Source organism: Oncorhynchus clarkii, chromosome 3 (genome assembly GCF_045791955.1).
Source record: "Oncorhynchus clarkii lewisi isolate Uvic-CL-2024 chromosome 3, UVic_Ocla_1.0, whole genome shotgun sequence".
Classification (NCBI taxonomy): domain Eukaryota; kingdom Metazoa; phylum Chordata; class Actinopteri; order Salmoniformes; family Salmonidae; genus Oncorhynchus; species Oncorhynchus clarkii.
Window position 1 is genome coordinate 87,556,982 of NC_092149.1, and position 9,917 is coordinate 87,566,898.

The 9,917-nt window shown below is 40.7% G+C and overlaps 1 protein-coding gene across 1 annotated transcript; it reads left to right on the forward strand.

The window, feature by feature from the left end:
* The first annotated feature begins 7,330 nt into the window (after positions 1 to 7,330).
* Positions 7,331 to 9,519, forward strand: LOC139405542 (motor neuron and pancreas homeobox protein 1-like). Its single transcript, XM_071147957.1, has 3 exons — positions 7,331 to 7,745; positions 8,690 to 8,850; positions 9,148 to 9,519. Exons 1-3 carry the CDS (start codon positions 7,331 to 7,333, stop codon positions 9,517 to 9,519), a joined length of 948 nt encoding a protein of 315 aa, XP_071004058.1.
* Positions 9,520 to 9,917: the final 398 nt, after the last annotated feature.

The following is a 9,917-nucleotide window of genomic DNA, read 5'->3' on the forward strand; positions in this document are numbered from 1 at the left end:
GTCAGGTATAGGTCATTGATCATGGACACTGTAGTCAGGTACAGGTCATTGATCATGGACACTGTAGTCAGGTACAGGTCATTGATCACGGACACTGTAGTCAGGTATAGGTCATTGATCATGGACACTGAGGTCAGGTATAGGTCATTTATCATGGACACTGTAGTCAGGTACAGGTCATTTATCATGGACACTGAGGTCAGGTACATGTAATTTATCATGGACACTGTAGTCAGGTACAGGTCATTGATCATGGACACTGAGGTCAGGTATAGGTCATTGATCATGGACTGAGGTCAGGTATAGGTCATTGATCATGGACACTGAGGTCAGGTACAGGTCATTGATCATTGACTGTATTGAACACCACATACTGTAGGCCTGAACACCATATATAGACTACTGTAGGACCTGAATTGAACAACACATACAGTGGGGTAAAAAAAGTATTTAGTCAGCCACCAATTGTGCAAGTTCTCCCACTTAAAAAGATGAGAGAGGCCTGTAATTTTCATCATAGGTACACTTCAACTATGACAGACAAAATGAGAAAAAAAATCCAGAAAATCACATTGTAGGATTTTTTATGAATTTATTAGCAAATTATGGTGGAAAATAAGTATTTGGTCAATAACAAAAGTTTATCTCAATACTTTGTTCTATACCCTTTGTTGGCAATGACAGAGATCAAACATTTTCTGTAAGTCTTCACAAGGTTTTCACACACTGTTGCTGGTATTTTGGCCCATTCCTCCATGCAGATCTTTCTAGAGCAGTGATGTTTTGGGGCTGTTGCTGGGCAACACAGACTTTCAACTCTCTCCAAAGATTTTCTATGGGGTTGAGATCTGGAGACTGGCTAGGCCACTCCAGGACCTTGAAATGCTTCTTACGAAGCCACTCCTTCGTTGCCCGGGCGGTGTGTTTGGGATCATTGTCATGCTGAAAGACCCAGCCACGTTTCATCTTCAATGCCCTTGCTGATGGAAGGAGGTTTTCACTCAAAATCTCACGATACATGGCCCCATTCATTCTTTCCCTTACACGGATCAGTCATCCTGGTCCCTTTGCAGAAAAACAGCCCCAAAGCATGATGTTTCCACCCCCATGCTTCACAGTAGGTAAGGTGTTCTTTGGATGCAACTCAGCATTCTTTGTCCTCTAAACACGACGAGTTGAGTTTTTACCAAAAAGTTCTATTTTGGTTTCATCTGACCATATGACATTCTCCCAATCTTCTTCTGGATCATCCAAATGCTCTGTAGCAAACTTCAGACGGGCCTGGACATGTACTGGCTTAAGCAGGGGGACACGTCTGGCACTGCAGGATTTGAGTCCCTGGCGGTGTAGTGTGTTACTGATGGTAGGCTTTGTTACTTTGGTCCCAGCTCTCTGCAGGTCATTCCCTAGGTCCCCGGTGTGGTTCTGGGATTTTTGCTCACCGTTCTTGTGATCTTTTTGACCCCACGGGGTGAGATCTTGCGTGGAGCCCCAGATCGAGGGAGATTATCAGTGGTCTTGTATGTCTTCCATTTCCTAATAATTGCTCCCACAGTTGATTTCTTCAAACCAAGCTGCTTACCTATTGCAGATTCAGTCTTCCCAGCCTGGTGCAGGTCTACAATTTTGTTTCTGGTGTCCTTTGACAGCTCTTTGGTCTTGGCCCTAGTGGAGTTTGGAGTGTGACTGTTGGAGGTTGTGGACAGGTGTCTTTTATACTGATAACAAGTTCAAACAGGTGCCATTAATACAGGTAACGAGTGGAGGACAGAGGAGCCTCTTAAAGAAGAAGTTACAGGTCTGTGAGAGCCAGAAATCTTGCTTGTTTGTTATTGACCAAATACTTATTTTCCACCATAATTTGCTAATAAATTCATTAAAAATCCTACAATGTGATTTTCTGGATTTTTTTTCTCATTTTGTCTGTCATAGTTGAAGTGTACCTATGATGAAAATTACAGGCCTCTCTCATATTTTTAAGTGGGAGAACTTGCACAATTGGTGGCTGACTAAATACTTTTTTGCCCCATTGTATAGACTACTGTAGACCTGTATTTAACACCTCATATAGACTACTGTAGGCCTGCATTGAACACCACATATAGACTACTGTAGGCCTCATTGAACACCACATATAGACTACTGTAGGCCTCATTGAACACCACATATAGACTACTGTAGGCCTCATTGAACACCACATATAGACTACTGTAGGCTATATAATAGAAATCAAAAGCTATTTCCATGTGAAAATGTTATGGGATTTGCTCCATTGGTTTTGTTGGTAGGAGTTGGGACTAGTAACTGAAAATTTGCTGAATCGAATCCCCGAGCTGACAAGGTAAAAAAATCTGTCGTTCTGCCCCTGAGCAAAATGGTTAACCCAGTGTTCCCCGGGCGCCGATGACGTTGATGTCGATTAAGGCAGCCCCCCCCCCGAACCTCTCTGATACAGAGGGGTTGGGTTAAATGCAGGAAGACACACCTCTCTGATTCAGAGGGGTTGGGTTAAATGCAGGAAGACACACCTCTCTGATTCAGAGGGGTTGGGTTAAATGCAGGAAGACACACCTCTCTGATACAGAGGGGTTGGGTTAAATGCAGGAAGGACACATTTCAGTTGAATACATTCAGTTGTACAACTGACTATGTCTCCCCCCTTTCCCTTTCCCTATATTATGCTCAAATAGCCACAATAGTCTATAGGCTACTGTCTCATATTGTAAGGGTACAGCCTCAGTGTTCACTGTAAACACACACCAGAAGTTGCACAAAACATTCACATTTCCACTCACAAGACCTCCAGTTTTTTCAGTGCTCTCAAACATGGCTGATTTTGTCTATGATTAGATGTGGTGATGATTAGTGGGGGGAAAAAGCCCCCTGAACAGTCAAACACATTTCCTTCTGGGATATGAGTTTCAGCCTGTGATCATGGTTATAATGATACCTGTAATCAGTGATAAGCATGTGTTCTCAACTACCAATAACGTTTATTGAACAGTAATACATTGATCAGCTTCATAGACGTTGTATGTTTTTTTTGTGTGTTTTTTTTACAATGCCACAATATCTAACACAATGTAGAAGATGGGGGAAAGGAATGTGTGTGTGTGTGTGTGTGTGTGTGTGTGTGTGTGTGTGTGTGTGTGTGTGTGTGTGTGTGTGTGTGTGTGTGTGTGTGTGTGTGTGTGTGTGTGTGTGTGTGTGTCTGTGTGTGTGTGTGTGTGTGTGTGTGTGTCTGTGTGTGTGTGTGTGTGTGTGTGTGTGTGTGTGTGTGTGTGTGTGTGTGTGTGTGTGTGTATGCGTGTGTGTGTGTCTTACTGGCTGACTGTGAGAAAACTGTCCCTATGTCAGCTGGTGAAACTGAGTGGTAGAAAAGCCCAAAAAGTGTCAAGGTCAGATAAAGCTGTGTTTCAGTCATCTTGTCTTCCACTGACTCTCTAACCCTGACCAAACACATGCATGTCCAAGCTTGCTGCTTTGCCTGGTGCTGTGTCTGACTACCAGCTAACTGACAGACACAGCAGTAGGCCTATGGCAGCAGGACTAGCCTGTTGGTTATTCAATTATTTGTTACTATCTTTTTCCAGGTAGGGGGCCCGATTCCGACCCGAGTTAAGAGTGTGCACAAATGGAACGTTATTCCCTTTTTAGTGCATTTTCTCTCTACGTAGATTCTGAGGTTGAACTTAAGCATGAGAACAAGCATACTATTCACCTGCTATTCACCTGCTATTCACCTGGAGGGGGGGGGGGGGGGGGGGGGGGGTGTCTACAGACAAACTGTATTCTGACCTTGACTTAATTCCCTCATAATTCCACCACCTTTATGAATGATGATGAAACGAAGAATTAGGTCAATCTTTCAGGTTCCAAGTGGAACAAAATCTACGTTCTTTTTTTTTACGATAGAAATAACACACCTGTAATTTACAAATTGATAAGATCTATTGATAAGATCTATTGATAAGAGCTATTGATAAGATCTATTGATAAGAGCTATTGATAAGAGCTATTGATAAGAGTTATTGATAAGAGCTATTGGTAAGATCTATTGATAAGAGCTATTGATAAGATCTATTGATAAGAGCTATTGATAAGAGCTATTGGTAAGAGCTAGGTAACTGAGTAAACCGATTGGATCAGGGGATTTGTTAATATAAATAACAAATTGTTTCAGATCTATTTTACCTTCTGATGGAGACAAATGTGACAGCAGTCATAGGATGACTGGACCGTAATCATCCATGATTAGTGATTATCAGGGTAGATTTATAGGACTATTGATTAACTCCTATTTCACACAAATCTCACCTTCCAATATTTCAATGGATTGAACAATTGAAAATGTCAACTTTCAGGATCAATCAAACCACTATGTTTTATTCACCAATATATTTTGTATGTAAAGGCTCAAACCTGTTTTTATTATTATTCATAAATAGATTCCTAACTCTAAAAAAATATACAATATTTTTTTATTTGACTTTTATTTAACTACCAATTGGTGCTGAATAGGGGATGAATATGTATGTATTTACATGGCTTTCTATCATTTATACATAATATTCTGAACTGTTCTCTCCAATTGAAGGTACAACATTTTTTATTTAACAAATGTACTGAAAACCCTTTTGAATGAAAACTCCACCAGAAAATGTGTTTCCCAGCAAGTGGGAGGGTTTTCAATGGTTGAATTAAATGTATTCAGCTAACCAGGCCTCCAAAAGCCGTTCACACCTCCATACAGTAAGTCTGAAAACCAACTACTAAGAAGTACATAGGAAAGGTGTACATCTTCTGAGTCTGAATTAGGCGCTAACATTTTCCTTTCACTTTGCACGCCCTATAATCCCGTTTCAATCCCACATGACACTAGAAACCAATCACAGCCTAGTCAACTGTAGCCCTGTCCAATCACAACCTTGTCATCGAACCCCTGTCCCTCCCCATTTCTCAGTCAATCAGACTTTGATCCGGTAATATATCTTTACGGTCCCATATGGGTTTTACTTTCACAAAGATAAAGACACAGTGCCTTTTATTAGTTTAGCAGATAGTCTGATTAATTACATCAGACCATTGAAAACCGTGTTGTTCCTATGCAACGCTGGCATTCATAACGGTGAATTTGAAATTGCGGAAACCCTCGATCACAGGCCTACTTTTAAATGAAGACAAAAACTGATTTTCTACATATACTTGACTATTCTGGATATATTTTGACTGAAAATAGTCATTGGTGTCCTGTAGGCAAAATATTTGCCCGAGAAAATGTAGCCTGACATTTGTGAGAAAAATAAAGGTTTGAGTGAATGTTAAAATAAGAATAAGGTGAAATTAAGGTGCGATTTTCGATTAATATTTTTGTGGTTGGTACTCTTGTCGTAATAAAAATATAATACAAGGTAGGCTATATTATAATTCATAATATGAAAAAAATATATAAATATAGCTTATTTCTTAAAGAAACAAGTCGTTTACATTTCTGATACTACTCTCCGTATAATTATGTTATATTCATATTAAATTCAATACAAAGATTCAACCATTTTAATGCCAACCACATTTATGTTTGGTGAAAAAAAGACCTAATTCCATTTTCACTTTGATTTTAAAACGTGTGGATGGATGACAGAAACTGCAAACTTGGTCTTATGCAGTGGCGTAAAGTACTTACGTGGTTAAGTAAAAATAAGTAAATCATTTTGGATCTTTTACCTCACTACTTTCATAGAGAGAATTATGTATTTTTTATTCCAAACATTTTCCCTGACACCCAAAAGTACTAGCAGGACAGGAAAATGGTCTAATTCACGCACTTAAAGAGACCCTGGTCGTCCCTACTGCCTGGCAGACTCACTAAACACAAATGCTTTGTTTGTACATGTTTGAGTGTTGGAGCCCCTGGCTATCCGTCAATAACAAAAACAAGACAATTCTGCGGTCTGATTTGCTTAATATAAGGACTTTGAAATAATTTATACTTTTAATTTGACTTAGGATACTTAAGTATATTTTAGTATTAACATGTACTTTTGGTACATAAGTATATTTAAAACCAAATACTTTTTTACTTTTAGCAAGTAGCAGTTCACTGGCTGACTTTCTCTTTTATTTGAGTAATTTTCTAATAAAATATCTTTACTTTTACTCAAGTATGACAATTGGGAACTTTTTCCCAACAAAGTCAAAAAATTGAATCAACAAAAGATTTAACGTTAATTATTATTTGTGGTATAAAGATGATTTATATCACTGGATATTAGGCCACGTCTTCCTCTTGACGACAGAATTTGTGGACATGTCAATCAAAAATGCTGTATTTATGTTGTCTTTAAATGGAAAGGTCTAGAATCTATCAAAAAAAAGATGAATGACAATGGACAGCAGGAAAGCGTAATGTTCAGAATCTAAATTATATAGGCCTTTCACTCACTGCACGGGGCTCGTAGTATTCCTAGGCTGCTGCTTCCTAGAAAGGTGACAAATACATTTCCATAAACGATAGGTTAAATTTGAGCTTCATCTTTCTCCATTGGGTTATTTGTATTGTGTTACGTGCATTGTGATATGTTCTATTATGGAGAGAAATCACTGTGATGTCACGGATGGAAGACTGTTTTTGTTTTTTTGTTTTTAACTATTTATTTTATCTCCTATGTAGGCCTAAAAAAAGACTTTTTCAGCTATCGAGCTCCACCCTTATACTAGATGGATGAATTAAGGTCACTAAGTTAAGGAACTCCCCTCACCTGGTTGTCTAGGTCTTACTTGAAAGAAAAAACTAAAACCTGCAGATACTCTGCCTTCCGTGGAATGAGTTTGACACCTGCTATAAAGTCCTGCCCATGCTGTGTTAATCACGCAGCCCAATTCTGATCTGATTGGTCAAAAGACCAATTAGTGGAAGAAGATGAGCCAATCAGAGGCAGGTTTGGGGGGGCGGGTTTGGGGAGGTTCGACGGAGTTGGGACGTCCCAAGGATCCCGTTTATACATTTCCGAGGTTCAATTGCAGAGCGTTGTGAGAAAAGTTGCCAGTTTCAGGTGGGGACGAATCGCAAAGGAAGCAGAGGAGCGACTGGCACCGCACGGCACGGACGGACAAATTAGAACAAAAGAGGGGAAAAGTATATTGTCAAGAAAGTGATAACGTAACGTTTTATAATTTTTTATTTAGAAAAACTGAAACATTAGACAAACAGTAGTGTTTTAAAACTATCTCGGTGAGATGCTGTTTCGTTTTGCCTAAAACAACTCTAATCCAGCAATCATAACCCAAAATAATAATTTGAGTTGGTGTAAAGTCTCAGGAAAAGTACACAATGGCGAAATCTAAGAACTTTGGAATCGACGCGCTGTTGGCGCACCGGGTGGACCGAGACAGCTCCCCGGGACTGTGTTCTGAGGACAACCCATTCTCGTGCCGCCGGTCGGAGACCCAATCCCAGCGGAGGACCACCAGCGGTATCCACATTCAGACCGGGATTATCCCCAAACAGGGTCTATTGAATTTATCTCACCAGGGACTGACCCAGCTGTCTCAGGGGGCCATCCCTGGAATGTATCCCACCCACATGTACCCTGTCGCGGCTCTGAGTGGCCAGCACACAGCCTTCGCCTATCCCAGTTTCGCCCAGCCGTACCCGGAGCACCTAAGGGCAGCAGTTATGGCTGGGTTTCCGCTAGAACACTGGATTAGAGCTGGAATGATGATGCCAAGACTCGGAGACTATGGTGGCAAGTAGCTTTCAGGCGTCTCATTAGTCATTCTTTGAACATAATTGGTGTCTCTCTCTACCACTGTTCATAATAGCTATAAAATATATTGTGTGAAAATAAAGTAGTTGTAAATAAATTATTGAAACAGAATGTTGTCTCTTGCTTATTAAACCTAATTACTGTATTGGTGCTGCATATTTTCGGTATATTTTAATTTAATTATTTAGCCGTTATAATTTCGTTGAACAATATGTCGAATTTACTACATTGTAGGAGGACTCATGAAATAAATAAATACAATATTATTTTCATGTCTTAGATCTTGCTCTTCTTTTTCTGAATTAATTAAAAAATAATGGATTTGTAAATTATTCGTTTTAAATGCAGATATTATCTAGAATAAGCAGTCAAAACACATAAATTGTCATTACATCTTTCAGGTGATCTTTACTCCTGAACCATAATCATGTCTCTTTGTCTGTCATGATTTACCTTTAGTCATAAATAACATTTTAATTAATAGGCGATAGCCAGGTGTGAGATTATTATTATTATTATTACAATATACAATAAAGAAACACCTGATGCAATATGTCCACTTCATCAACAAAGTCCCGCTATTGAAATTTTCATTAATTTAATGGCATTCTGTTGAGTTTTATAGCCCTGCTAAAGCCATATCACCGTGTCCTCAGGCCAACTGTAAACCAAAGTCCAATAAAACTGATATCATCAGAAAGGGCGGCTTTTAAAGATGAAAATGTTTATATCTCAGCCCCATCATCCTCCCGTACAGAAGAGCAAGAACCTGAAATAAATGTGACATAAATAAACCATAGATTATTATCATTATAACTATTTTATAATAACTATTATTATTATTATTAGTAGTAGTAGTAGTAGTAGTAGTAGTAATAGTTTAACATGTGATAATAACCTCTCTCTCATGGTCTCCACTCCAGCCTCTTCTCAGGCCAGTCTGATGGGGAAGTGTCGTAGGCCCAGAACAGCCTTCACCAGTCAACAGCTACTACAGCTGGAGAACCAGTTTAAACGCAACAAATACCTGTCCAGACCTAAACGCTTTGAGGTGGCCACCTCTCTCGTGCTCACAGAGACACAGGTGAGCATGATGATGATCCCTGAACTCATTTTCCATCCTTTTTTTTTTTTTGTGCAATTGTGTGAAAATATTATTATTTTATGTGTCAGGGACCATGCACAATAAATATTGCTCCAGATTTAGCTACATAGCTCATATCCATCTGCAGTCCCATAGAGATAACAGTTGGATAAATGTTTATTCATGCCGTAAATCTTTAGACCCACTGAAATGAGCCGCAGGTTGTTTTGAGTGACATGTTTATCCCGGTGTTACTGTCGTGTTTCAGTTCTGACGTTGTGTTCTGGTTCCGTTCAGGTGAAGATCTGGTTCCAGAACAGGCGGATGAAGTGGAAGCGGAGCCGCAAGGCCAAGGAGCAGGCAATCAAGGGCCAAGGTGACTCCGACTGTCCTCACGGGGGGAAGCAGGGCAGCAATACCGGGTCTGGAGACACCCGTAACTCTGGTACCCCGGACGATGAAGATGAGGAGGATCTGGAAGCAGGGGAAGAAGATGATGCGTTAAGTGCTGATACCGTAGGAGCTGGAGTGGGTTTAGTGTCTCGCCCTACACATTTCCTGAGGCACACTGCGACAGAGCTCAGCTATAGTTCTCATGGTTCCTACTCAGACAATGAACTAGAGGACAGTGGGCCTGAACTGGAGAGAAGGGTTGGGGTGGGGTTATGAGGACAGTAGGCCTGGACTGGAGAGAAGGGTTGGGGTGGGGTTATGAGGACAGTAGGCCTGGACTGGAGAGAAGGGTTGGGGTGGGGTTATGAGGACAGTAGGCCTGGACTGGAGAGAAGGGTTGGGGTGGGGTTATGAGGACAGTAGGCCTGGACTGGAGAGAAGGGTTGGGGTGGGGTTATGAGGACAGTAGGCCTGGACTGGAGAGAAGGATTGGGTTGGGGTTATGAGGACAGTAGGCCTGGACTGGAGAGAAGGGTTGGGGTGGGGTTATGAGGACAGTAGGCCTGGACTGGAGAGAAGGGTTGGGGTGGGGTTATGAGGAGAGTGGGCCTGGACTGGAGAGAAGGGTTGAGGTGGAGTTATGAGGACAGTAGACCTGGACTGGAGAGAAGGGT